This window comes from Canis aureus, chromosome 12 (assembly GCF_053574225.1).
Source record: "Canis aureus isolate CA01 chromosome 12, VMU_Caureus_v.1.0, whole genome shotgun sequence".
NCBI lineage: Eukaryota > Metazoa > Chordata > Mammalia > Carnivora > Canidae > Canis > Canis aureus.
The window spans coordinates 30,918,610-30,946,591 of record NC_135622.1 but is presented as its reverse complement, the minus strand read 5'-3'; the positions used below and the strand labels follow the sequence as shown (position 1 = coordinate 30,946,591).

Below are 27,982 nucleotides of genomic sequence, written 5' to 3'. Positions count from 1 at the left end.
GAACATAGTCCCTTACCAGGTTGGAGAGGTCATATGTGCTCAGCCAAAATGAGCAGTTGTACACTTAGCCTATGAGTACTATGTACTTAGACCCATAAGAGCAGGTTAACTTCCCTGGAGCCAGTTTGTAGCTAACTAAAAGAAGATGAGCCTCAAGTCCAAGGCCTAGGAGTATCTCCAAAAAATGACTGTACTAGATGGCCATGTTTTTCAAGTGTGCTTAGTGATAGAAGGATTCATTCATCCAATACCAAATAATAGTTAAATTGTTGAGATTTTTAAAATTTATAAAATACTCAGTACAAGTCCAATAAAATAGCAGCAAATCTGTCAACACATTTCTCTAGTTAACACTTTTTCCTGTCTCATTCTAGATGGTACCCTCCTGGCTGTAGGATCTCATGACAACTTTATTTACCTCTATGTAGTCTCAGAAAATGGAAGAAAATATAGCAGACATGGAAAGTGCACTGTAAGTAGTTGAAGTAAAATTAAGCTATAAAAGTGTTGGAAAATTTTACTTGAGATAAAATGTTAAATGTTTACGTTGACGTATCCATTATTTTCTATCCTTAACTACTTTAATCTCTTTGAAAACAGATTACTTAACAGCAGAATATTGCAATTCCCTGTGTGCTTTAGAAATGTTTCTTCTTCTGATGGGAATTTAATACCTGTCGCTTTCTGACTAGATATAAGGCAGTTTCTAAAGCTATTTCCATAGGAAACCCTTAGAATAACACTTTTTGAAAATGGAGTGAGTCAGAAATAAAAGGGTATCTCACTTTTTTTTTTTTTTTTAGATTTTATTTATTTTATTCATGATAGTCACACAGAGAGAGACAGAGAGGCAGAGACACAGGCAGAGGGAGAAGCAGGCTCCATGCAGGGAGCCCGACGTGGGTTTCGATCCCGGGTCTCCAGGATCGCGCCCCGGGCCAAAGGCAGGCGCCAAACCGCTGCGCCACCCAGGGATCCCGGTATCTGACTTTTAATCCAGTGTCCCACATTCCTGTCCACTCCCAACATCCTGTAATTTCCTTTATCACCTGTTACCACTAAAAGTAAAGTAATTTATGTGGAGATCTCTCTGCATTAAGAGAGTTATTAGCAGAGACATATTTCCTTCAATTTGTTGTTCTGATTGACCACATTATCATTGTAAGGTAAAGGCTCGATTCAGTTCTGTAGACATTCTGAGTACTTATCCTGTGGCAGGGATTCTCTAACTCAAGAAACATTCTAGACCAGGAATATATGTAAGATTTATCCCTTGTCCTTAAAAAATATACATTTGAGCTGACGGCAGGACAAAAAAGGCAGGCTCTATGTATACAGCATCATGGTTAAAAGCAACAGACTTGGGATCAGACTACTTGGATTTAAATCCTTATTTCACCACTTACAACCTAGTGTGACCTTGGGCAAGTTATGTAAACTTTCTATTTCAATTTTTTCCTCTGTAAAATGAGGATAATAGTTTCTGCTTTACTGGATTAAAGTAAATTAACGTATATAAAATACTTCTAATCATGCCTGGGAAATAATAGGTCCTCAAAATGTGTTAACTATTATTTTTATAGAAAAAGGTACCTCGGTGTGTATGTTAGGAAGTGATTAGGAAATTACTTGATGAATTAATGATTAGTGGTAGCAGAGATCACAAAATGGTTTTAGGGGGATAAATAAAAGAATTAGTTTTTAGAAGCGTATACATAAGCAAAACCCAGGCCATTTGCTATTCAAACAAGAGACATACTTACTTTGTGCACTTGCATGTGTGCATGTACTTGCGTATTTTGTACCATAGGCTAAAACCATTCTATAAACTGGTCTACAAATAACATCAAAGTTTTAGAATTTATCCAAAATAATTTTGCTTTGACAATAATTTTGAATCATTATCCATTAATTTATTGAAATCTCTCTTCTAATCGACTTATTATCATAATTCTTGTGATATGGTATAGTACAATAATGCCTCATTATACCACGTGAGCAAATGAAATATTCCACTGAAAGGAATTTTCAGGTTACTGAAGTTTACCCTACTAGGCACTAAGTTTTTCTTAATTTTTTACCTCACTCTTTTTGAAAGTATATCAATTAAATTTTAATCTTGTGGAATCAGAAAATTTTACAGGTAGCCTTGTAGTACACACTTGACTCAGCTCTTCTGATGTAGAGACTGACTTTCAGAAAAGATAAAAGACTTGTCCTTGGTTGCATCATGACATGGCAAATCCAGGGCCTGAACCCTCTTCTCCTCTTAATAGAACAGACTTTCCAGTATAATGATAATGCCTCAGGTTTTTCAATATGTATCTCACTGTCCTGTGCTCTTAGAGTACAACTGATCCAGAAAGGAAACAACAGTGTGGGACACTGAATAATGAGAATGACCTTGGAAGTGTTGAGAAATAGCAAGTTTATCAATGCATGAGACTTGACCTTCTCCAGTTAGGCAGCTTTTGTCTTTAAAGCATTTGAAAGTATTATTTTGAGATATCCTTAGGAACTGTTAAAGGTGATCATACTGTTTGAGGCTGTAATGAAAGGCTCAGCTACTCTGCTTTTCTAATTATTTTATGTTCTATGCTTTGCTTCCAGCTGTCACTTCTCCTTGCTGTCTGCTTCTACCAGCTGGTCTTACAGTTTCATATGAACTGCTTTTATCTTTTGTCTGCTAGGGTATATAAGACAGACAGAACTGAGCTAATGCTGATTTTGCCACTTATTAGATTGAGACTTCAGACAAGTTCATTAACTTTTCTGAGTCTTATCTTAGTTTTATTATCTTAAAATTGGACATAATAACAGCTCCTACTATATAGGATTGTTGTGAGATGAGGAATTACTCTCAGAGTTGCAAATACAAATGTTTTCTATTTTATTTCCAATACTTTCTTTTACTAGTTAATATTTAAGTAACCACCATAGATGCAGAAGTATATTTAGAACTTTAGAAATTGTCTCTCTCGGGCAGCCTGGGTGGCTCAGCGGTCTGGCGCCTGCCTTCGGCCCAGGGTGTGATCCTGGAGACCCAGGATTAAGTCCCACATCCGGCTCCCTGCATGAAGCCTGCTTCTCACTCTGCCTGTGTCTCTCCCTCTCTCTGTGTGTCTCATGAATAAATAAATACAATCAGGAAGGAAGGGAGGGAGGGGAAAAAAGAAAATGTCGCTCTCCTAAATTAACCAAGCAGTTGGAGCCTGTCCCTCTTCATGGCATCATTTTATGTGCAAATGTCCGTTGAGATGACTGGTACCCAAGAACACAAAGGAGTGCTTCTTGGTAGAGGGCAGCTGGCATGCCTCATCAGTAGCATGCTTGACAAGGTTGTTAGAGGCGGAGGCCTTGCTCACAGTCATAAGCTAAGAAACAAAACAAGTTCCATTTTAGAGAAATGGACTTAATTCATGCAGGTTCTCCAGAGCTGTATTGTAACATTCCAATTTACAAAAGCTATAACTGGTGAGGGACTAAATCCTAGTTTCTTCTGACCCATCAGGGTTTTTTTTTGTTTGTTTTGTTTTTGTTTTTGTTTTTTTTTTTTGTTTTTTTTTTGAGTAAGCCTCAAGAAGCCAACTCAGAATCAGAATGGTAGTTTATTCATTTAAAATAAAATATATAGGGGCGCCTAGGTGGCGCAGTAAGTTAAGTGCCTACCTTCAGCTCAGGTCATGATCCCAGGATCATGAGATTGAGACCTGCATCAGGCTCCCTGCTTGGTGGGGAGTGTGCTGCTCCCCCTGCTTGTGCTTGATTGTGTGCATGTGCTCTCACTCTCTGTCAAATAAATAGAATCTTAAAAAAAAAAAATTGAGGGGCACTGGGGTGGCTCAGTGATTGAGCGTCTGCTTTTGGCTCAGGTCATGACGCCAGGGTCCTGGGATCGAGTCCCACATCAGGCTTCCCACTGGGAGCCTGCTTCTCCCTCTACCTATGTCTCTGCTTCTCTCTCTGTCTCTCATGAATAAATAAAATCTTAAATAACTAAATAGGTATATAAATGCCAAGGACATGCATATCCTCCAGTCAATACTTCTCTTTAGGCAAAAACATATCCTCCAGCCAATACTTCTCTTTAGGCAAAAACGTGCATGTGAAAACAGAGTATAATCAGGAGGTAAGCCAGCTTGGCACCTACATCCCCAGTAGGTCAATAGCTGCCACTGGAACTGGTCTTGGTTCAGGTCCCTCTACCCTAGACTAGGTGGGTCCTATCCAGGTTTGCCTCTGTGACTCATTGCTGACCACTTTACCACCATCCCCACCTGAATAACACTTCTTTGGACAGATTCGTACATGCATTCAGGTTGTACTCTCTGCTTGCTGGCCTTGTACCAATTTGATTCTTACATCTTGGCCTTTTTCTGCTTTGAGTTATTTTGTATTGATTGTGAAGTGTAGCTTTCTGGGCGAGCTGAGGGATGGAGAGGAAGAGAATGGAGTCATCATCCCTTTATATTGTCTGTGGCAGCCTTTTATTTTCTCTTTTGTGACCTGTCTCTGCCCTCTCACGTCCCATGTTTGCCCCTGGGAGCACACTGTCTTCCTGCTGCCCTTGGGCTTTCTGCATCCCCTCTGGCACACACCCCAAGCCTACTTGACCAGATCTGTGGCATTTTCTGCCCTTAATTAGATCCTGTGATTTAGAATGACCTTTTTTTCTTTCTTTCCCATGAAAACATCCATCTTCTTAGTGTTTAGTACATATTAGAAAAAGTGGTTTGACTAAACTGTAGGATTCAGGGGTTCATGGTTGTATCATAAACTGTATAAGCAGTTTGATTTTTGAGAGAGAAAAAGCACACACATGCATGCATGCAGTCATTGGAGGGAGGGGCAGAGGGAGAGAGAATCTCAAGCAGACTTTGTGTTGAGTGCAGAGTCAGGCTCGATCAAATGACTGAGATCATGACCTGAGCCAAAATCAAGAGTCAGATGCCTGACTGAGCCACCCAGTTCCCCCCTGAGTGGTTTAATATTGTAACTCCTGCTATAGAAAAGTTTGTAAGAAGGCTTTGGATTGGGTAGCCTGGGTGGCTCAGCAGTTTAGTGCTTGCCTTTGGCTCAGGGCATGATCCTGGAGACCTGGGATCGTCCCACATCGGGCTCCCTGCATGGAGCCTACTTCTCCCTCTGCCTGTGTCTCTGCCTCTGTGTGTGTGTGTGTGTGTGTGTGTGTCTCATGAATAAATAAAATCTTTAAAAAAAAAAAAAAAAAAGAAGGCTTTGGATTCAGATAGAAGCTCTTTTCCACTTGACTTCTGCAAAGCCCTAAGGATGGGGCTGGCTGGCCTGGGCTGGTATGGGTATGATTTTCTTTGCTTTGCATATTGGGCTTTTCTTGTAAGATTTAATATGTAAGAAAGATTTAATAGCTAAAAAGAATTTGAAGACTGTCAGTTGGTTATCTGAAATATTCTTGAGTAATAGGAGTTGAGGATTATGATGTTTTCTAAGTTTTGTTGCTTTCCATAAAGTATTTCTTTATCTCGGCCTTTCCTGTGCTATTTTGAAAATGTACTGGAAAAGTCCTGTTACTTGTAAATTCCTTTTCTTAAAATGCTACTTTGAAACTACTTCCTGCTCATCTTCAGTGTTAGAGAAATGAGTTAAAAGATAAGCATGATTTTTTTTTTTAAAGATTTATTTATTCATGATAGACACAGAGAGAGAGGCAGAGACACAGGAAGAGGGGTAAGCAGGCCCATGCCGGGAGCCTGACACGGGACTCGATCCCGGGACCCCAGGATCACACCCCGGGCCAAAGGCAGACGCGAAACCGCTGAGCCACCCAGGGATCCCAAGCATGATTTTTAAATGCTGTGCTCTCTGACCTGGGCTTAAACTCTGGCTCCACCAATTCTGTATTATGTGACCTCAGCAAAGTTATGTAACCTCTCTCTGCCTCCTGGACTCACTCATCTGCTAAGTGGGTGTCCTCATGCAGGCTGCTGGGAGATTTAGAGGTTACAGTGTATGCCCTGCACATAGAACGTTCTCTGCTCAATGTTGGATGCCAGCAGCAGCAGCAGCATTAGCATTGTTCTCATTAACTGAAAAAGTAGATGAGTTAATTAGATGAGTTGTACTTAAGGGTGTTTTTCAGCATTTATAATATGAATCTATGAAAGTTCAAGAGGTTTTCTAATTATGTATAATTGTGGATTTTCCTTTAAAGAGTTTAAGAGTTCTGATTGACCTAAAGTTTCTACTCTCCTTGCAGTAGAATTAAGATGATTTTATTCACCTGAGCGCCAACATCCTGGCTGTTTGACGTCCAATTCCTGTTTCTTTTAACACTGCGAAGGTAGCATAGGAAATGAAGTATATTGAAGTTGCAGTGATGTACTGTTACAGAGTCTGTTAGGATAGGAAAGAAATGCTAGTAAAAGTAAGTGTTCTTTTTGCCAGGATTTTGGTAATTGAAAATATACATCAAAGAGAATAAAAAAGCCTTAAACTACTTAGAAATCTCCAGGAAACCAATCCATAAAACTAGTCCAATATTTCAGTAAGGTATTAGGATTCAGTGTTACTATAACAGGATATATTGTATTACCTTGTGCCTTCAAAAAATGGAGGGATGTGTTATTTAAGCAGAAGCCATCAGGAACCCAAAAACTTTCTTTATATTCTATCATTTTCCAGTCATCAGGAACCCCCCCCTTTTTTTTTTAATTAGAGCTAGCCACAGGGATAGAGAGCACAAATGGTGGAGAGGGAGAAGCAGCGCCCCCACAGAGCAGAGAGCCCGATGATGGGGGGCTGGATCCCACGACCCTGGGATCATGACCTGAGCCAAAGGCAGGCACTTACTGACTAAAGCCTCCTGGGCACCCCTGGTCATCAGATCCTAGTTCCAGGAGGAAAGGATCAGAGCAAGGGGAAAGGCACTCTTCCCCCTAAGTCCATTCTCTTCAAGTTTCCCTGAAAGCACCACTCAGTGATTTCTGCCACCTGTAGCTGCAGTAGACGTTGGGAAATCCAGTGTTTCAGCTGGGTACCTAAAGCGAGGGGGTGTGGGGTGCAGAATGTGGCTTGACTAGGCGGCTGACAGTCTGTACTCTAAAGAATAGCTTTCCTTTGGGGTGCCTGGCTGGCTCGGTTGGAAGAGTATGCAACTCTTGATCTCAGGATCGTTGAGTTTGAGCCCCACATGGGGTGTAGAGATTACAATTAATAAAAACATACTTATTTAAAAAAATAACTTTCCCTTGAACCAGCAAAAGTACATCAGAAACATGATTGGGGGGGGCGGGGAATCATGTTCACAATAGCAACAAAAACTGTAGATGTTTTCAGAATAAACCTAGCAAGTAGAGCGCAGGAAACATGGTTGAAAAAAAGAACTGAAAAAATAAGAGACATAGAAATGCAAAGAAATGATAAAAATACCTGTTTTCTACAAATTACTCTGTAAATTTTATAGTCTTAAACTTTCAGCATTGATAAAATGGCTCTAAAGTTCATCTGAAATTTTCCACATAACTACAAAACTATCACAGTTGGGCAGAGATAGGCAGATAGACTACTTGAACAGAAAAGAGAATCCAGAAACATTTCAGTTTATATAGAAATCTACTAGATAATAAGAGGTATTTGAAATCAGTAGAGTAAGAATGGACTGTTCTCTGCCTGCGTTTTCCAGCATCACAGCTACTAATCACAACTTTCTGTTCATGAAATTAAATACAATCCTATTCCCTGGGAGCACTAGCTACATTTCAAGTACTCAGAAGCCACAGCTAGCTCGTTGCTGCTGCATTGAACTGTGTATGTAGACAACACTTTCATTACTGCAGAAAGTTCCATTGGATAGCACTTTCCTAGATGGTAATGGAGGGTCACACCTGAATACCTTCTTAGGGAAAAGCTTAGATTCCTAACTCTAGGCCTTGCTACTTTTTAAAAAAAACTCCTCATGTAATTTTAATATATAACCAGGGCTGCAACCACTGATGAAGATGATCCTTCAGTTGACAAAGATTTAGCTAAAATATTTTATTTTTTTCAGAGTAGTTTCTTTTGGGCTCCATTACTTGTGATTATTACTATGATTATTTCATAGCAGTAATGAAAGTGTCAGCTTAGAGTACTTTACTGTTTCTTTTCAAGGAAGTATACTAGATTTTGTTCCCAACTGTGTCTGTGCCCTTGGGATAGTGTTTGAGGCTACCTCCCCCAAGCTATGCATATACCTTCTGTTGCCTGTGAGTTGGGTAAGGCAAGGATGCTCCAAGATGGTATCTGGGAAGGTAAAATTATAGACCCCCCAAATAGTTACATTTAATCTTCTCTTTGCCTCCTACCCATAGGAGGGGAAAAAATACTCACTTTGGTTTTCTGGTATGAATTGATAATTTCCACAAGGTCTTTTCTATATTTGAGTACTTTTGTTACTCAGGAGTTCTTTGTGAGAATACTTATACTGATTTACCTTCTAAATATGTTCTGTCCCATATAGATGAAACTACATGAATATTATATATACATTGCTTTTAATGCTCCTCTTCTTTTTAAGATTTTATTTGAGAGAAAGGGAGAGAGAGAGAACATGCACACGAGTGGAAGGGAGGGGTAGAAGAAGAAGCAGACTCAGCAGACTCCCTGCTGAGCAGGGAGCCTGATGCGGGCCTTGATCCCAGGACCCTGGGATCCTGACCTGAGCTTAAGGGAGATGCTTAATCAACTAAGCCACCCAGGGGCCCAGTGCTCTTCTAAATGATATTAAAGCCTTTTCACAACAATCCAGGTGATATTTTTAAATACTTCTACATTAGTGTGAATGCTTCCTGGAGGACTGCATTTTGCTGGCTAATCTGGCAAAATCCTTCATGCATTTAGCCAGCAGTTCTCTTATCTGAGAGGCATGGCTGCTCCTGACGCCAGAGTCAGACATCATCAGATTCCTGTACACCATGAAAAGTTTTTGTGTAAACCTTACGCCCCTGCCAAATTCAGAAAATACCCAGTAACCACATGTGTCTTTCTGGTTTTGAAATTTGATTTCTTGTGAAGTTGGAAGGTCTCCATTGTGCCTAGAAAGTGATCTCCAACCTGTTTTCTAGTATACCTCCTAATCTCTGCTGATTTCAGGAGCTTCAGAGTGCTCAAATTCATAGCATTTAAATTTATTTAAAGATATAAATATATTCAACATACAGCACCATGAGGGAGATCATAGTTCCAGACAGGTGTTGTTAAACTTTAAAGGTACTGGAATAATACTTTGTATGAATCATTAAAAACCCTACTTGAGTACTTTGAATTTTTTAATTTTAATTTTAATCATGTGCAGAAAGGTAGTAATTCAAAAAGTACAATAGAAATTAAATCTTTACCACAGACTGTAGGAATTAAAAGTGCTTTTGAGTCTCCATTGACTATGGTAAATCATTAAGACTGTGTGTGATTTATCTTAGAAATCATCAAATGCTTATATAGGAAGTCAGCAGAATACAGCATTTAGTAGTTTTTAGTCTTAATTCCCACAGTGTTAGTAAAAACTGGAGCAGAAAAAGATGGTGTCTTCCTGTTCAAGGAATGTTTTAATGAGCCAGATGATCATACTGGATCCAGCTGTTCTGTTCATGTTGGGTGACTTTTTCCAAAAAATATTCTTTGGAGAGAAGAGTTTTTCTAGGAGAACTCCACATGCCTGTGTATCTGTGCCATATTCCCCAGCCTCTGGGGTGTACCATGGATGCCAAGAAGCAGCCCAGGAAAACCATACTCTCTGTGACCAACCTGGAATCCTTACTTCATTGTCTAAAATGAAGTACCTCTAAAGGGGACACCAGTGACTTGAACTAAGGCCTGAGGGTAGGTGATCTGTGAAGTGTCCTTTAAGGCACAAGTCTGCAAGACTCATCTTTCTTGGAAGGCTAACACAGGTGATAGGTGATTTTTACTGTTGTCTAGGTGGAGAGGCCGGCAGGAAACTGCCAGGTTCCAGGTGCTGCATGTTTCCACTGTGCTGAGACCTCTTTCATTCAGTTTTTTTTTTTTTTTTTAAGATTTTATTTATTTTAGAGCTAAAATGCATGAGCAGAGGGGAGGAGCAGAGGAAGAGAGGCAAGCAGACCCCACCCTGAGCACAGAGCCCGACAGAGGGCTTGATCCTATGACCCTGAAATCATGACCTGAGCCAAAACCAGCAGTCAGACACTTAAGCGACTGAGCCACCCAGGCGCCCCTATTGCAGAGTTCTACCAGAACTCTTCGTGTATGGCTGGCATCTTCACACACCTGCATCTTTGGTTCCCAACAAAATAGGGTGAAAAAGAACTAAAGAACTGCTGTGAGCCTTGGTCAGTTCTAGAGGCTGTGATACTCCTCTGCACACTTCAGGAAATCCAGATAAATGGCTACTTAGAAAATCTATTGGTCGTTAAACTATTTATTATTCAAAATGCTAACTGCTTTCTAATAGTCGATCTGTTACTCCCTAGGGACATTCCAGCTATATCACACATCTTGACTGGTCCCCAGACAACAAGTATATAATGTCTAACTCAGGAGACTATGAGATATTGTACTGTAAGTATGAATGATCACATCCAACTGAGATATATCTATCAGGGACGCAAATGAACGGGCTGTACAGAATTTGAATTGTACAGAGAGTGCATGCTGGCTCTCTGACTCTATAAAGCATGTGCTTCTCTGTGCGCTAAGGAATGAAGAGTCTCAAATAAAGAGTCTCAAAGCCAAGAGTCTTTCTTGGCTTCTCCAAGAAAGCAACGAATTAATTTATATGTGGAGACATATAGTCATAAGAAATTACTCCGACTGCTGCTCTAATATGGCTCTGTATTTAACTTCTCCTGGAGAGAGGAAAGAATATAATACATGGGCATTTATGCTTTTTAAAGAAAAAAACAGTTTCAGTGGAGAACAGTTTTGTAGTTTTATAAACCGTTTCTTTTTTAAGTGTGTCTTAATGTTTTTTGTGTATGGACTATAAATACAAATAAACATGACTAGTTTGAATCAGAATATACTTTCAAATACATTTGTACACAGGCATTATGATTATACTCCCTGTTTCTAAATTTAAAGGGGACATTCCAAGTGGCTGCAAACTAATCAGGAATCGGTCGGATTGTAAGGACACTGATTGGACGACATACACCTGTGTACTGGGCTTTCAAGTCTTTGGTAAGAACATGACAACTGATGGGGAAAGATGGTTTATTAGGGGTTTTATATATAATAATAATTGCTTAAATTTCCAAATGAAAAAAGAGTCTGCATGTGTTCTTCAGTGCTGTCACTATTAATGCCAGATTCAGAGAAATTCAGTGTATTAAGATCAAACCAATATGAAGTTCTCTGCAGAATCCAGCAAACTTTTGGTCCTCGATAAATATCAGACACTTTAAAGAAATTTACATAATAGCACAGACTGCCTTCCCATTTTTTTCCTCCAGTTGAAAATTGAAGCATTTTAATTTGTAAGGGCATTATTTTTAAAATAGCTTTATTGAGCATACTATGTAATTCACCTATTTAAAGTGTACAGTACAGGTATGCCTCGGTGGCTCAGTGGTTGAGCATCTGCCTTCAGCTCGGGGAGTGATTCCTGGGATCAACTCCTGCATCAGGCTCTCTCCAAGGAGCCTCTTCTCCCTCTGCCTGTGTGTGTCTCTCTCTCTCTCTCTCTCTCTCTCTGTCTCATGAATGAATGAATGAATGAATGAATGAATGAATGAATGAATGAATGAATAAATAAATAAATAAATAAATAAATAAATAAATAAATAAATAAATAAATAAAATCTTTATTTGAAAAGTAAAATATACAGTACAGTGGTTTTGGAATTGTAGTGTGTTTGAGAACATTTTCACCACCCCAAAATGAAACGTTCTATCACTCCTCACCTCTCCCTCCCTCTGCCCCCAGCAGCCACTAATCTACTTTCATTCTCTAATGACTTGCCTATTCTGGATTTAGTTCATCCACATTGTAGCATGTATCAGCACTTTGTTTTATGGCTGACTAATACCCCCTTGTATGCATGTAACCACATTTTGTTTATCCATTTATCAGTTGATGGACACTTGGGTTGTTTCTAGTTTTCAGCTAATAGAAATAATGCTCCTGTGAACAAGTATGTGAGAGTTTTGTATAGACCTGTTTTCATTTTCCCTTGAAATATACCTAGGAGTGGAATTCCAGAGTCCACTGGGAACCTTGTGTTTAACCTTCTGAAGTACTGTCAAATGTTTTCCAAAGTGGCTGCACCACTTACATTCCCACCAGTGATTTAAGAGGGTTCCGTTTCTCCACATCTTGTCAGCAGTTCTTAGTCTTGTGCATGTGAATGTCCAGGTGGCTCAGCACCATTTGTTGAAATATAAAGGCATTTTTAGTAGACATTATTTAAAGGCAAAATTTGGAAATCACTGATCTGATGTTTTAGATATTTCTTGCAATCTTTTCTGTGACAGTTTTCTAAATCTTTCCCAGTCTGGGTGATCCTTCTGAAAAAGCTATAAGACAAATGGAAAAGTTAAGATAATAAGGCCTTGTCTGCAAAGAATTAAAAAGAGATGTTCTACTCAGTAATTAGAATGCTGGATATATGGGGGGGGGGGGGGTGTCTCTATACCTAAAGCAATGTCCAGAACATTAGTATTTTCCCTTTAACCACATCTCTACCTTCTGACAGTGGGGCTCTCTCCTCCAATCTGATTGTAGATGAGAACAGTTCTTCATGCTATGTACATTAGAAAAATAATCCATTATAGGCCCTTGTTCTAAACACAACTGCTAAAGATAGAGGCAAGTAAGGGCTAGCAAGAAGTTAAAAACAACCCTGACTGAGCCAGGTACAATTCCATTATTCTGGGTGAAACTGAAACAGTAGCCAATAGCTGGTAATTTACCTTGGTCTTGTAATGAAACAATATTTACTTAAGAGATGTCAGTTAAGAAGTGTTTTGACTTGTTTTAGGGAATTTATCAAAAACTTCTTCTCAAAAATGGCACTGAACCAGCATATCAGCCCTTCTGTATGCAATAATTTCTATCTAATCCTAATAGAGTTTTGTGCTAATTATGTTGAACATGATCACCAGTGCCTCATAATGACTCAGAATAATTAAATTTGTTATGTCTCTGGACGTAAATAATATTTCTATGAAAATTCTATGGGATAGTATGGTAGACTAGTGGATGGCCTGAGCATTCCATTAAGAAAGAATCTTCCAAGGCTTTCTTGGAAGTGCCTGCCTGAAGGGAACAGCAAAGAGAGTGTGTACATTTTACACAGCTTCCCCAGAGTCTACTTTGAAAAACTACTGCTGTGGCTTAGTTTCTGCACCTTGCCATACAACTAGCAGAATTTCCACTCCACCTAGAAACTTTGTTTTGTTTAGATTTTATCTTTATTTATTCTGAGAGACACAATTTTGTTTCATCGCCTTTTAAAACTTTTATTTTTTGTTACTAGAAATATTTAACAATATTGGTGTCAATTTAAAATTGTAAATATCAAAAACTTAATAGTGAAATGCATCATAATTAAATTTATGATGCAACAAGCAATATTTTCAGGGCTTCATTTGAACATAAATGCATCTAATAGGAGTTACTTAAGGAAACAAGAAATCAACTTTTAATAATTCCTACCCTGGCAAATAATTAAATCACTAGGAAAATATGAAAGAACCAGTGATTCGGTAAATGTGACTTGGGGGAGGGAGGGAGAAATTAAAAACAAGCACAGAATTTAAACTCAAAGACTGTTTTGGGATGCCTGAGTGGCTCAGCAGTTGAGCGTCTGCCTTCTGCTCAGGGCGTGATCCCAGAGTACCCGGATCAAGGCCCACATCAGGCTCCCTGGAAGGAGCCTGCTTCTCCCTCTGCCTTTCTCAGTCTGTCATTAATAAATTTTTAAAAATAAAATCTTGAAAAAAAAAAAAAAACCCTCAAAGCCTGTTTCTTGTTGGTCTTAAAAAATAGGTGTTATTTCAGTGGGAAGAGCTTATATGCTGAGGTGAGTTAAGCTAAAACTATTTGTTAGCACCACCTGCTGGTTACTAGTGAGTACTTTTGTGCCTTTATATTTTCCATCTTGAGACTATTTTCACTTAATTTTACTAGATTTGGGGTAGAACTTCATTCTTATAATGAAGGCACTAAGAAATGTTCAGGCACTAAGAAACAGCTAAGTTTGAACACAGATGAAAATTAATAAGATTCCAAAATCCATGTAGCATCACAGTTACATTTTAGACTAATTTTTCTACACCCCGGTGTTTCCATATCAAAGGTGTCTGGCCAGAAGGATCCGATGGGACCGATATCAATGCACTGGTACGATCCCACAACAGGAAGGTGATTGCTGTCGCTGATGACTTTTGCAAAGTTCATCTGTTTCAGTATCCCTGCTCCAAAGCAAAGGTAAAGTCAGTTTAATAAAAACTAGTGTTGTAGGGCCTTTTATCGGGATATTTTTGTGTCGATGGTGAGAAGAGATGTGTAGAGTTACTCATCACTGCCTGTGATGCCCTGGGTCACAGGGGAGAGCACCTTTAAGCATCCAGGCTGGCACTGCGTATTTACTTCTTCACCAGTAAGGTCAAGGAGAAGACCATTACAGAAGACGGCTGATGTTTCATTCATTTTTGTTTATCAGTAATTTTTTTGGCAGGTTTAAATGTCTCCTAAACCTACTAAAATATAAAGCTCCTAGAGCCGTTTCCTAAATCCCCTCCAGGCTTGCCCGTCTAGTAAACCCTTCCCTACCTGTCTCAGCAGAAGAGTTACTAAGCTCTGACAAGCGTACCCAACTGACATCCGGAAAAGACTGGTTCATTAAGTCCAATTTATTTTGTTTCTCTCATAGAAACAGGTATTAAAAGGAAATTACTGCTAGCTCCATTCCTCAGATTTGATGACTCTGGCTTTGATTTGAATAACCTTCCTTACCAAGTCGCTTCCATTGCTGTAAATAGGCATGTAAAGACAGAGGTTAATTTTCCTGTCTGATTTGTTTCATCTAGGCTCCCAGTCACAAGTACAGTGCCCACAGCAGCCATGTCACCAACGTCAGCTTTACTCATAATGACAGTCACTTGATTTCAACGGGTGGAAAAGACATGAGCATCATTCAATGGAAACTTGTAGAAAAGTTATCTTTGCCTCAAAATGAGATTGTACCCGATGGTACTCTAACCAAAGCCCCCATCTCCTCCGTTGAAAGTGCCGTGCAGTCTGATACTCCCACACCACCTCCTTCCCAGCCCTTAAATGAGACAGCTGAAGAAGAAAGTAGAATAAGCAATTCTCCCACACTTCTGGAGAACAGCCTAGAGCAGACTATGGAGCCCAGCGAGGACCACATGGAGGAACAGAGTGAAGGGAGCAGTGAGGACTTGGGTGAGCCTCTGGATGAGGAGCCATCCAGGGAGATCAGCAAGGAGCAGAGGGCAGCCCCTCCTCCAGAGGACCAGCAAGACCCCGCACCCCTGTCTTAACCCCAGGCCTTCAGCATGACTCTTCTCCTTCAGCTACATGTGATCCTGGGATAGAGTTCAGATGACAGGCTGGGGAGTAATGGAGATAGATCACTAGTGATGCAGATCTTGGTTCCCGCGTGATCTGTTTTCAGTACTCTTTACCTGCGGTCTCTCAGATGCGGCCCATCTAAAGGTTCAGTTTGGTGGGTGTGAAAATGAACCAAACTCTAAATAACAGGAAAGACACACATTAATTTCTCAGAAATTACTGTGTATGTAAGTGGTATGATGTAAATACTGGAAACAAAAACAGCAGTTGTATGGATTGAAAATCAACCCCTTGTTATCTGAACAAGTTTTCTTCAGGAACAACCAGAGGCATCACAAACACTGTTACTCATCTACTGGCTCAGACTGTGCTATTTTTTTTCCCTGATGCAGAAAAATGAGAAAACAAAAACAAAAAATACTCTCTCACTGAGATATCCTCCCACCCAAATGACTAGTAGAAATTTTTTAGTTAAAAACTTCAGTATTGCCGCGAGCAGTGGTGTTGCCTTGAGTCCTAACGCCGTTTCCTCACACTACCGGTAGATGTCCAGATGTGCTCATTAGTCTACTGTCTGGGTGCTGCCTTTTCTAAGTCGTCATGATCATGAGGAACAGTCCCTTCATTTCTTGTGTGCAAATCTATTTCATCTTAGAACTAAGAAAGCAGTGGTTTGTTAAAGAGCTTTTAATGTATACTAAACCATTAATACTCAGAAATAATGGATTCCTCCAAGGATTCCTTTACTGGCCTAAACATTTTTTTAATGTTTGGCATTCAAGTGAATGGAAGAAGAAAAACCGCATGCCTATAAAACTAAGAATTACTTGGCTAATTTTAGCTTAGCCTTCCTCATAATTTGTTCCTTTGATAATAGAAATATAAATACAGTAAGTTTGAATTGGTGCTTGAAATTCATTGGTTTAGTTGTAATTTTTATACAGATTATATCGAGGGATAAGACACTCCGCAAATTACAAATTCTTTTTTATAGAAGTATGAGTAACAGTCACAGTAATTTTTTTATAAATTGCATACATAACAGACTTGCTATATATGGTCATTTTTCTCCAGTAGAGTTGTTGTAACCCTTGCAATTCTTTTTTTTTTTAACCCTTGCAATTCTGATGTGGCTGTTCTCTGCTATTTTGGGCAATGCATGTATTATGCATTGGATAGTTTTGTTGTCAGATGACTGTTTTTCATACTTACATGTTTCCTACTATAATTGCTGACATATGCATTTCTTATATATTTGTTTATACATTGATTATAAAAAACTTTGTTTTGATTTTTTGCTGAATTGTTTTGTTGTTGTTAGATCATGTTTAGAAACTTTGAATGAGTTCAGAAGTCTTAAGTATAAGTATGCAAGTGTTTACGTGATTGTGCCATTCCAAAGTGCATCAGAACTGTCATTCCCTTCTAGTATCTTCTCAGGAGTAATACAAATCAGGTATCTCATCATCATTTGGTAATTAATATACAAACTCCAGTGAACTCCCAAGGACACTCACATTTATATTCACATGCTGTATGTAAGGGTGTGGGTATGTGTGAAGGGGTGAGTGTAGACACTCTGTTTGTGTGTATCTATATAGGAAGATATACGCCACATTGAAAATACTCAGTGTATATCTCTATGTGTATAGGTATATGTCCATGTATCTCTTTCCTTTTGTTTACAGTTCAAAAAAAAAAAAACCTCAAAGTAGTTCTCTTCAAAAGAAGAGCGATTCCAAGCAATCCATCTTTTTTCAGTATGTTCTATTCATAATTATCAGAGAGCATCAATAAGTATATAAGGCATATATACTTGCCTATTATCAGTGTAATTAAATCATCAGGTCAGCATGTGCTATTCCCTGCAAGAAAAATACTGAGGTGAACAGAACAAGTAGTTCTAGAAGAAAAAGCATTTCTTTATGTCCCTGGGGGATACAGCTCTCCATGATAAGCAGGGAATTTATTTAGGACACCAGTCACCTTTGGGGTTGCTGTGTACAATGAGATTCACAAAATCGTGATACTCTTGGGTGGTAGTTTCAAAAGACACTACTAATGCGCAGAAAGCGTTCCAGCTCTCTATTGCTGGCAACTACTGTTTAATGGTCAATTAAATCTGTGATAATGGTTGCAAGTGGGTGGGATTATGAAATTGTAGATGTTTCTAGAAAAACTTGTGAATGAAAATGAATCCACGTGTTTCATGTGAAGATGTTGAGCCATTTCTATCATGCATTCCTGTCTCATGGCAGAAAATTTTGAAGATTATAAAATAAAATGATCAAAATGTTTCACATGTCTTGACTCTTACTTCATTGATACTGCTAGTTTCATGACTGTCCAATTATCAGAAGACACAGCTTTTTATCAGTTGTCCGCTGCTGCTGCTGCTGGGGATACCACCGTTGCGGTCGCAGCTAGCTCCATCTCATAATGTTTTTATTTCATGTCTACATGTCCTCTAATGTTTAACACTGGATGATCCTGGCAATCTTGGTTACCTTCCTGACATATTCCTGTCACTGCCTCCCCTGGTGTCTGCTTTGTGAAGTCCTGGATCTCCTGGCTTTCACCAGCTCTCCTGTGGTGCTTTGTGACATGTTCGCACCACAGCCATAAGTTGGCTGCTACAAAGTTTTCTTTCTAAATAATCAGAATGGGGGCATTCCATACATTCCTTAGTCTTAAAAGCATGGAGATGATGGGGTTTTCGTTACCTTATTCATCTTTGGTGACTATGAATATATGTTCCCAACCACTCACATACACTAACCCCTGAGGGGCTGCCTGGGGTGGAAATTACTTCACCACTTCTGAGACAAAATGACAGGCATCAGAACAAACCCATTGAACAATTTTTTTTTTCCTCTCGGTAAAAAGATTCATAAAGGGGAAATTATGCAATCGATTGTGAACACACAAAGGTGGAGGTGGAACTCCTAGACAGAACTTAGGTTTCCAGCTTAAAGCTGGAACTGAAATGAAGGGAGTTCAAGAATATGTTTTTAGGAATAAGAAATTCTATATATGGGATCCCTGGGTGGCTCAGCAGTTTAGCGCCTGCCTTTGGCCCAGGGCGCGATCCTGAAGACCCGGGATCGGGATCCCTGGGTGGCTCAGCGGTTTGGCGCCTGCCTTTGGCCCAGGGCGCGATCCTGGAGACCCGGGATCGAATCCCACATCGGGCTTCCGATGCATGGAGCCTGCTTCTCTCTCTGTCTGTGTCTCTGCCCCTCTCTCTCTCTCTCTGTGACTATCATGAATAAATAAATAAAATCTTAAAAAAAAAAAAAAAAAAAAAACTGAAGACCCGGGATCGAGTCCCACGTCGGGCTCCCAGCATGGAGCCTGCTTCTCCCTCTGCCTGTGTCTCTGCCTCTCTCTCTCTCTCTCTCTCTCTCTCTCTCTCTCTATGTCTGTCATAAATAAATAAATCTTTAAAAAAAATTCTATATATATATATATAAATGTATACATAAAAGGACAAAAAGGACATCTTTAGGACAAAGATAATAGGCTTGAAGAGCCGCCAACAGAGGAGCACCTGTGTGGCCTGCATGCGGTGAGGAAGTGTGACCCTGTAGGCAGGGTGATGGGGAGACTTGGTAGGTGGCCCATGTTCCTTTGCTTCGATGACGGCCATGCCAGGGCTTCATGTTTTGTAACTTTAACACTTGTGCTTCTGCTATTCAGACTAGGAGAAAGACTGTTTTTAAGAGTGCACATGGGAGAAAGAGGGAAAGAGCAATCTCCTACCTAGAGCAGAGCACAACACAGGACTCGATCTCACGACCCTGAGATCATGACCTAACCGAAATCAAGAATTGGACACTTAACCAACTGAGCCACCCAGGTGCTCTGAGAAAGGTATTCTTTAGAATCAGGGAAGAAGGGGCAGCCCAGGTGGCTCAGCGGTTTAGCGCCTGCCTTTGGCCCTGGGTGCGATCCTGGAGTCCCAGGATCAAGTCCCTCATCAGGCTCCCTGCATGAAGCCTGCCTCTCTCTCTCTGTCTGTCATGAATGAATATTTTTTTAAAAATCAGGGAAGAAGGAAATAAAAGGATTAATATTCACAGAGAATATGGACAGGAGCTAGGGAAACAAGAGGGCCTGTGTCCATCTCCATCTATGCTCCATGAGCGGGGGTTGGGGGGGGGGGCTGGCGGGGGTGGTTAGGCGCTGCCCACGTGGACACCAGGCCCTGCCCAGGCCCCCAGGGCTGCAGTCCTCAAGGACCGCAGAAAGGCCTCCAGGCCTTTTCACCCACAAATAGATGTAACCTTTGTAAGGAGGCAGCTCCTGCTCTCCTTGCCCAATCTCAGGTCATGTTACATGTTCTGTGCTGGCCAGTCAACCTTTAACAAAGAAAACCTGAATTTCTACTCTACGCTCATTAATGAAACCCTATAATAACCCTGAATGCTCTAATATAAAGGTGGCAAAGGAATAAAGAGAAAAACCCCAAACAGACAAAAAGTTTCACTCCTCTGGACACGTCGGCCTGTTTCATTTCTGTGACTGAGGGTGGCATCCTCAGGAGACCACGGCTTCCTGAACTGGTTATGTTCCTGTTGGGTTTTGTTTTAGCCAAAACCAGAACTTCGGCAGAGAAAGTCACCGGTACCACTTCTGTATCTCAAAGGACAAAAACACGAAGAGATGAGCGGGAACAAGTGCTCCCTGGCTAAAATAGCTCCCCCCCCACACCCCGCCCCGAGTTGCTATTCAACAGTAGGAGCTAAGCTTTGTGTCACTCGTGCTTCACGTGTGCCAGCTCGTTCGTTGCGACAATCCTAGACTCGATTCTCCATTTTATGCACAAGGCAGCCTGAGGAACGGAGAGGCCGGGTCACAGCACTGAGCCAAGACTGGAAGCGCCCCTGCAGCGCCCGTGTGCCCTGCGCTGGCGCTTTGTCCTTGCTAATACGAAGACTGATCAGGGTATGCCCCGAAGGGCAGCCTAAGGAAAGCTACAGAGCGATTAGCCTTGGAAAAGGCAGCACTGGGCTCTGAACAGAGTCACACAGTTGAAGGGACCCTGCTCGTGCACAAGGCCCCTCCTGCCACCCCTACAACCAGAGCGCAAGACGGAGAAGCTTCCAGGCCCGTCCACCATCCTGTGGCACCTGCTGCCAGCAGCTGCCTACCCTTCCTGCCTTCCTTGGCCGCAGTGAGGCGCATCTGTCCTCGGTTCCTAACACTTTAAACCTGTTTGTGTGGACAGGCTGCTCCCTTGTTTTCCAACCTTTGGGCAATTTCCATTATGCTGAAAAAGCAGCGTAGCCACTTCTGTCTTTAGCCAAGTGCATTCTCCACTTTGTCCTCACCGCCCCCCCCCCCATCTTCTCCCATGAGCCTGGAGGCTCTGCCAGCCCCATGCTCAGCCAGAGGCCTTTGATCATGCACCTCCTCCCCCTCAGCAGTGTAAACATGTGGTCCTGAAAATAGATCTTCCTAGAGAACCACCCATCGACAGAGATGAATACACGTAATTACGGTGCTGATGGCCAAACAGCTCAGTGGGATCACACAAAATCAGCTCCAGAGGCAGGTTTCAACTCCTGGCTGATTTTACCTTCACCAGATCTCGCTAAAGGAACAGAAAACAAAGAGGGGGCCAGAAGCAATGGCCTCACATAGGAAAAACACATTTTCAGTAAAAAGCAAAGCCTTCATACCTGTTCATCCTGTTTCATTCTTGACGTGCCTGCAGCCACGGAGCCAGAGGGAGTCTTTGGAGCCAGCCTCTGCACGGCGATGCCCACGAGGCCCCCCGCGCGGTGGGGCTGACTTGGAAACCCGGTTGCAGGCAGGGCAACCAGGAGCTGGCGTTCTCTTACCACGTCAACTGCAGGACACCAGTTCCATTAACAGAACTGTGAGTCTCGTGTCCGGATAAGGCAGGTCCTTCCTCTTCCACCTGTAGTCTTTGGTCCCTCTACAACAAAAATGTATCGTGCTGCCAGCACCTTCCACGTGGTAGCCAGTTTGATTCCTGGGGCACGGATATGCAACTAGGTGCAAAGGAATCGTCCACACGTCAGGTGCATGTTACTAGGTTGCCTCGCGCAGGGAGCTGTGCTGGCTTGGTGGGGAATCTGACGCCGAGACAGACACAGCCCTGCTCTCACGGGGCATGTGACCTAAGAAGGTTGGAGAGACAGGCCTTGCATAGTTTAGAACTAATATAGCAAAGTCAGCCCCCCCCCCCCAAATTAGAAGACTAACTGTATGCTCTAAGTAGCATGTCATTCGAAATGTGAAAAGTAAATACCCTTACTAAGGAATCTTGGATTGGTCATCTATTGACACCACCCATCCGCTGCTTAAATTCTATAACAACATCCAAAAGGTCAAATTTTAGTATTTAATAATAGTGATGTAGAACCCCTACACCAGGACACTGAATAAAAAAGAACTATTGACATGTGAACATTTAGACGGAGCAAAAGGGCATTCATTATACAGAGTGAAATAAGAACAGGTGACGGATAATAGAATTCCTTCATAGCAACAGAGTTTCTTGGTCATACGGTTTATCAACTCCAAGACATTGAGAGACCCTAGAGAGGGCCTAAAAAATTTTAAGGTGTTTCCTTAAATATAATCACGGTGTTCGCTTACAAAGAGAAAAGTATCTGATTCACCTTTGGGTCCCTGTCTCCTAAGAGCATGTGCTTCTGCACACTAATGAAACACCTGGTAGAAGCAGAGGATTAGTGGAATTCCTTGATAACCGTGGCTAGTGATTGCCAGGGGACAGGGACAGGTGGGAGAGATTCCACCCCCGGGGGTTGCTTCACAGTGATGAACAGTCTGCACGCATAACGGTTGTGACAGTGATCACACAAATCCATCCATGGGATTCAAATGCATGGAATTACACACTCGCACGTATGACAGTGGTACAGACTGCACGAGATCGAGAGCGTGCATCGCTGTGTCAAGCCATTTCCTCATCTTGGTGAAACACGTTACGGAAGATCTCACCAATGGGTGGACCGAGGGAAGGGCTCACCGGACCCTGTACTGTGCCTGAAGCCTCCTGTGAGTCTACCTGTTTCAAAATACAAAGTTTAAAAATAATGATGTAGGGGGATCCCTGGGTGGCTCAGCGGTTCAGTGCCTGCTTTCAGTCCAGGGCCTGATCCTGGAGTCCCGGTCCAGCGTGGCTCTGGTGTGAAGCCATCAGTGGCATGATGAAGGTAATGATGGCTTTAGAACCCTCGCTGGTTGGCTTTGATTTGTGTACTTCTCCCTTGTGTGTGGCTCTGGGCAGACCCCCTGGCCTTGTTTGGTGTTGAGGTTTCCACTCCCCAAGTCTTCTTTCAGATTTTTCTTATGGTTGCAAGCTATGCAAACCTCTTACTGTCTGACCCGTTGACCTTCAAGAGCTAAAAGTTACAGCAGGGGCAGTGAATGATTTATTGCCTAGACATTGAGATACTACCTGGCCTCTGCAGTTAATACATTTATTTGACATTTTGCATATATTCTGGGTTGCATCACTCTTTAGCACACAAAACTGCCCAACTTGGGTATGGTTGGGAAGTGAGGTCATGTCCTTAGCTCTCCTTCTTGTCAGGGTCATTGGTCACCCTCAGTTGTCCAGGGCTCCTCTGACCCACAGTTATCAAGGAATTCCACTAATCCTCTGCTTCTACCAGGTGTTTCATTAGTGTGCAGAAGCACATGCTCTTAGGAGACAGGGACCCAAAGGTGAATCAGATACTTTTCTCTTTGTAAGCGAACACTGTGATTATATTTAAGGAAACACCTTAAAATTTTTTAGGCCCTCTCTAGGGTCTCTCAGTGTCTTAGAGTTGATAAACCGTATGACCAAGAAACTCTGTTGCTATGAAGGAATTCTATTATCCATCACCTGTCCCAGTCTGGACACTCCATGTGACTGGTGGGGTTTGGTGTTTTAAGACAGGCTGCTCCTGGGTGGGTGCAGGTGGGGGAACCCTGGCCATGGCCTCTGTTCCCTGGACAGGCCTCAGGGAGGTCTTGGGAAGTCTGGGTGAGATCCGGCCTTCCCAGGAGGGCTTGTGCATAGGGAGAGGAGTGCACTGCCATTAAAGACAGAAGCGGGGGCGGGGATCCCTGGGTGGCTCAGCGGTTTGGCGCCGCCTGCAGCCCGGGGTGTGATCCTGGAGATGCGGGATCGAGTCCCACCTGGGGCTCCCTGCATGGAGCCTGCTTCTCCCTCTGCCTGGGTCTCTGCCCCCCTCCTCTCTCTATGTCTCTCATAAATAAGATCTTTTTTAAAAATGATGTAGAAACCTTGACCTTCCCTTTATGCTTTTGGAGGGAACATGGACAAGAGAATGGGCCTTCATACAACCACCTTTGGAAAATTTCCGACCTTGTGCTCGAGGAACTCCCCCTGCAGGTCAGAGGAAACATTGCTGCTTATCGCGCAGCGCCCTCCGCGGCCTTTCCGCGCGGCTCGCGGGCTGTGTCGGGGGTGGGGCGGCGGCGGGGGCGTGCAGGACCCCCCCCCCCCGGGGGCAGAGAGCCCGGCGGCGCATCCCGGCCGGCGAGGCCGCGGGCCAGCCCCGAGCACCGAGGACCCCCTGGGCCGATCGCACGGCGCCTGCGGGGCCGTCCTGCACCGCGGCCTCTCCTGGTCTCCCGCCGCCTTCGGGCTCATTTGGAAACTCCCCTTCTCGGAAACCCCCTCCTGCAGCCCCCCTCCCCCCCCCCCCCCCCCCCCCCCCCGCCGCCTCCGGAGTCACCTTCCCTACTCAGAACCAATCAAGTGACAGGAGAAAGAAGGGCTCCCCCGCGAGCCGCCCCGTGCAGCACCGCCACGAGGGTCTCGGGCTTTCTCCCGGCTTCGGCGGCGGAGCCCACGAACACGTCCCCGCCGGGATCCCTCGCGGGAAGGCTCACCAGGCCTTGACATTGCCCTTTACAGGAGGAGCGGAGCCAAGAGCCCCCCGCTCCGCCTCCCCTGGAGGAACGTGGGGGCCTCGGCGCTCACAGGCGCTCACAGGCGCTCCTCACAGGCCCTCCTCACAGGCCCTCCTCACAGGTGCTCACAGGCGCTCCTCACAGGTGCTCACAGGCCCTCCCCACAGGCGCTCCTCACAGGCGCTCCTCACAGGCCCTCCTCACAGGCCCTCCTCACAGGCGCTCCTCACAGGCGCTCCTCACAGGTGCTCACAGGCCCTCCTCACAGGCGCTCCTCACAGGCGCTCCTCACAGGCGCTCCTCACAGGCCCTCCTCACAGGCGCTCCTCACAGGCGCTCCTCACAGGCCCTCCTCACAGGCCCTCCTCACAGGCGCTCCTCACAGGCCCTCCTCACAGGCGCTCCTCACAGGCGCTCCTCACAGGCGCTCCTCACAGGCGCTCCTCACAGGCCCTCCTCACAGGCCCTCCTCACAGGCGCTCCTCACAGGCCCTCCTCACAGGCGCTCCTCACAGGCCCTCCTCACAGGCGCTCCTCACAGGCGCTCCTCACAGGCGCTCCTCACAGGCGCTCCTCACAGGCGCTCCTCACAGGCCCTCCTCACAGGCCCTCCTCACAGGCGCTCCTCACAGGCCCTCCTCACAGGCGCTCCTCACAGGCGCTCCTCACAGGCGCTCCTCACAGGCGCTCCTCACAGGCCCGGAGCCTGCCCCTCCTCGGGCAAGTGGAGCTGGAGAGAGGAAGCTAAGCCGGAGAGGAAAGCCGTTTTCCATTGTGGGCTCAGGTGAGTTTAGGTGCTACCTGGCTGCCCCAAGTGCCCGCCCCCCGGGTCGGGATAGCCTGAGGGTGACGGCCTCGCCCACCCAGAGCCCCCGAGGCACAGGGGAGGCGCCCCCTGGGAGCTGGGGCCCTGCCCCTACCTGCTGGGTGAAAGATCCGCTTTGGGGCGACGGGGACGGGCGGGGTGGGGGGGCGGGAGGGAGCGGCTGCGCCAGCGCCGGTCCCAAGGGCTGGCTGGAGCCTTCGTCTCAACACGCAGTGTTTGCCCTGGAAGCGATGAGAGCACGACAGACGGTCAGGAAAGCTAGGGAGGCCCGCAGGCGGCTCCGCTAATAATGCCGCCGTGGAGGGCCGCCGGAGCTGAAGTGGTTTCCATGGGAAACCCACACATTAAGATAGAAGAAAGTTCTTCTAAATTAAATGACAGTAATTAATCATCTATTTTAATTAAATGTTATCAAATTTAAACACAGGGATTTGTGGGGAAGGGCTGTCAGGAAACCACAGACGTGGCCATTTGCTCCGGTAGGAGCCGCGGACAAAGCCCAGGACACTTCTCAGGTACAGGGGTACAAGAGTTTTCTCCATAACAATAAGTTAAATGGGATAAACAGCAGAATTTTAAAAACAAATCTTGGGCAGCCCGGGTGGCTCAGCGGTTTGGCGCCGCCTTCAGCCCAGAGCATGATCCCGGAGCCCCAGGATCGAGTCCCACCTCGGGCTCCCTGCATGGAGCCTGCTTCTCCCTCTGCCTGTGTCTCTGCCTCTCATGAATAAATAAATAAATAAAATGTTTAAAAAAAAATAGCAGGACTGACAGGGCGGCCTCCACGGCCACACCCACGCCACCTGCGGAGGTGACTGTCCTTGGCGCCACCTCGTGCCCCCGCGGGCCTCCCCCACCCGCCCTCCTTCCCAAGGGCGGCAGAACATGGCGCCCAGACCCTGCCTTGGGGAGAGCGAGGCCTTGGAGCCGTCGCCTTGAAAGACAGCAGATGCAGGGCGAGCCCCCAGTGCCTGAAGACAGCGGCTCTGAGAAGGAACTCGATGATCACAGCCGCCCTCCCCGGGAGTGTCCTCAGCCAGCAGGACGGATTCTTAGCACAGGAGAGGAGACTAGCAATGGATGCCGCATCCTGACAAACTGTCATACCTTCCATCTCTCTCTTTTTTTAAAGATTTTATTTATTTGAGAGAGAGGGAAGGGAGGAGAGGGAGAAGCAGGCTCCCCACTGAGCAGGGGGCCCAACGTGGGACTGGATCCCAGGATCCAGGGATCATGACCTGAGCCGAAGGCAGACCTTAATAACTGAGCCACCCAGGCGCCCTCCCATCTGTTAAAAGAACAGGGCCCCTTCTTCTTCCCTAGAAACCATTCACTCTCCCCTAAGAGGACTATGTCCCCCTCCCCTTTCCCTACTGACATCCAGTGAAGCCTGAACTCTAAGTAAGCTACCTCAGGGATCATTGCCCCTTGGGCATCTCCCATGAATACAGGAGGTAAACATGTTAAACTTCGGGTTTGCTCTTGTTAATCTCTTTTATTTCAGGGGTCTCAGCCAGTAAGTCAGAATAGTGGGAAAAAATTATTTTTCCTCCCCTACACTTCCATCTTCCTTCTGCCTTTCTTAAGATTGTTGTTTAGCGGGGATCCCTGGGTGGCTCAGCAGTTTGGCGCCTGCTTTTGGCCCAGGGCCTGATCCTGGAGACCCGGGATCGAGTCCCATGTCAGGCTCCCTGCATGGAGCCTGCTTCTCCCTCTGCCTGTGTCTGTCTCTCTCTCTCTCTCTCTTTCTATCATGAATGAATAAATAAAACCTTTAAAAAAAAAAAAAAAAGATTGTTGTTTAGGTGGGGCACCGGGGTGGCTTATTGTGTTGCGTGTTGGACTCTTGATTTCAGCTCAGGTCATGATCTCAGGGTTGTGAGATTGAGCCCCAGACTGGGCATGGAGTCTGCTTAAGATTCTCCCTCTGCCTCTGCCCTCTGCTCACCTCCACTCCCAGTGCTAGCGTGTGTGCACGCATACGCACACTCTCTAAAAAAAAAAAAAAAATTGGGGTCCCTGGGTGGCTCAGCGGTTTGGCGCCTGCATTTGGCCCAGGGCGTGATCCTGGAGACTCGGGATCGAGTCCCACGTTGGGTTCCCGGCATGGGGCCTGCTTCTCCCTCTGCCTGTGTCTTTACTTCTCTGTGTGTGTCTCTCATGAATAAATAAAATATTTTAAAAAAATGGTTAGGTAGAACTTACAGTATAGTGCACAAATCTCAGTGTATCTGTATACATGCACACATATGTATAACCCAAAGACCTGGAATATTCCCAACACCTAGGAGTTGGCCTTGTGACCCCTCCTCCTGTCAGTACTCCCTGACAAGGGTAACCTCCACTCTGACCTCTATTACCATGGATTAGTTTTGCCTGGTTTTGACTTTCATGTACATGGGATGATACGGTATGTTGTCTTTTGTGCGTGGCTTCTTCCACAGAACACTGTTCCCTCTGTTCTTACACCCCTATGAGCCATCACAGGCTCCTTCCTGCCCACCTACTCTAGAAAGTGGCATTTTCCCCACTCTGTCTCCTTCCATTCACCCCCTAGGAGCGGAGCAGACACCAGGGTTTCCACTACCACTGAATCCTGCTCACTCTCCAATTTATATCCCCAGGCCCACCTGCCTACCAGAATTCTTTGACTAGAGGCCTCATCGACAGTCGATTTTTCCCCAAACATGCCCTGCTCGATT

The 27,982-nt window shown here is 44.2% G+C and overlaps 1 protein-coding gene and 1 long non-coding RNA gene across 7 annotated transcripts in view; one reads left to right on the top strand and one right to left on the bottom strand.

Moving 5' to 3' along the window:
• The window catches only part of EML4 (EMAP like 4), a 160,161-nt gene extending 142,335 nt beyond the window's left edge, over positions 1–17,826 (top strand). For 4 of the 5 annotated variants that reach the window (XM_077843478.1, XM_077843477.1, XM_077843475.1 and 1 more), the window contains 5 exons: positions 375–472; positions 10,464–10,551; positions 11,074–11,172; positions 14,292–14,422; positions 15,025–17,826. In XM_077843478.1, the coding sequence (XP_077699604.1) occupies positions 375–472; positions 10,464–10,551; positions 11,074–11,172; positions 14,292–14,422; positions 15,025–15,498 (890 nt within the window). In that variant the 3' untranslated portion in view covers positions 15,499–17,826. The remainder of the gene's footprint in view (positions 1–374; positions 473–10,463; positions 10,552–11,073; positions 11,173–14,291; positions 14,423–15,024) is intronic. The other variant, XM_077843479.1, reaches the window with a different exon arrangement.
• Positions 3,102–25,423, bottom strand: LOC144280920 (uncharacterized). 2 transcript variants are annotated; one of them, XR_013349352.1, is made up of 4 exons: positions 25,375–25,423; positions 21,214–21,549; positions 6,260–6,372; positions 3,102–3,374 (listed from the first exon to the last, which is right to left on the bottom strand). It is a non-coding gene; the product is annotated as an uncharacterized LOC144280920 (long non-coding RNA). The 2 variants fall into 2 exon arrangements; XR_013349351.1 differs by lacking the exons at positions 3,102–3,374; positions 6,260–6,372 and adding an exon at positions 11,761–12,507.
• Positions 25,424–27,982: the final 2,559 nt, after the last annotated feature.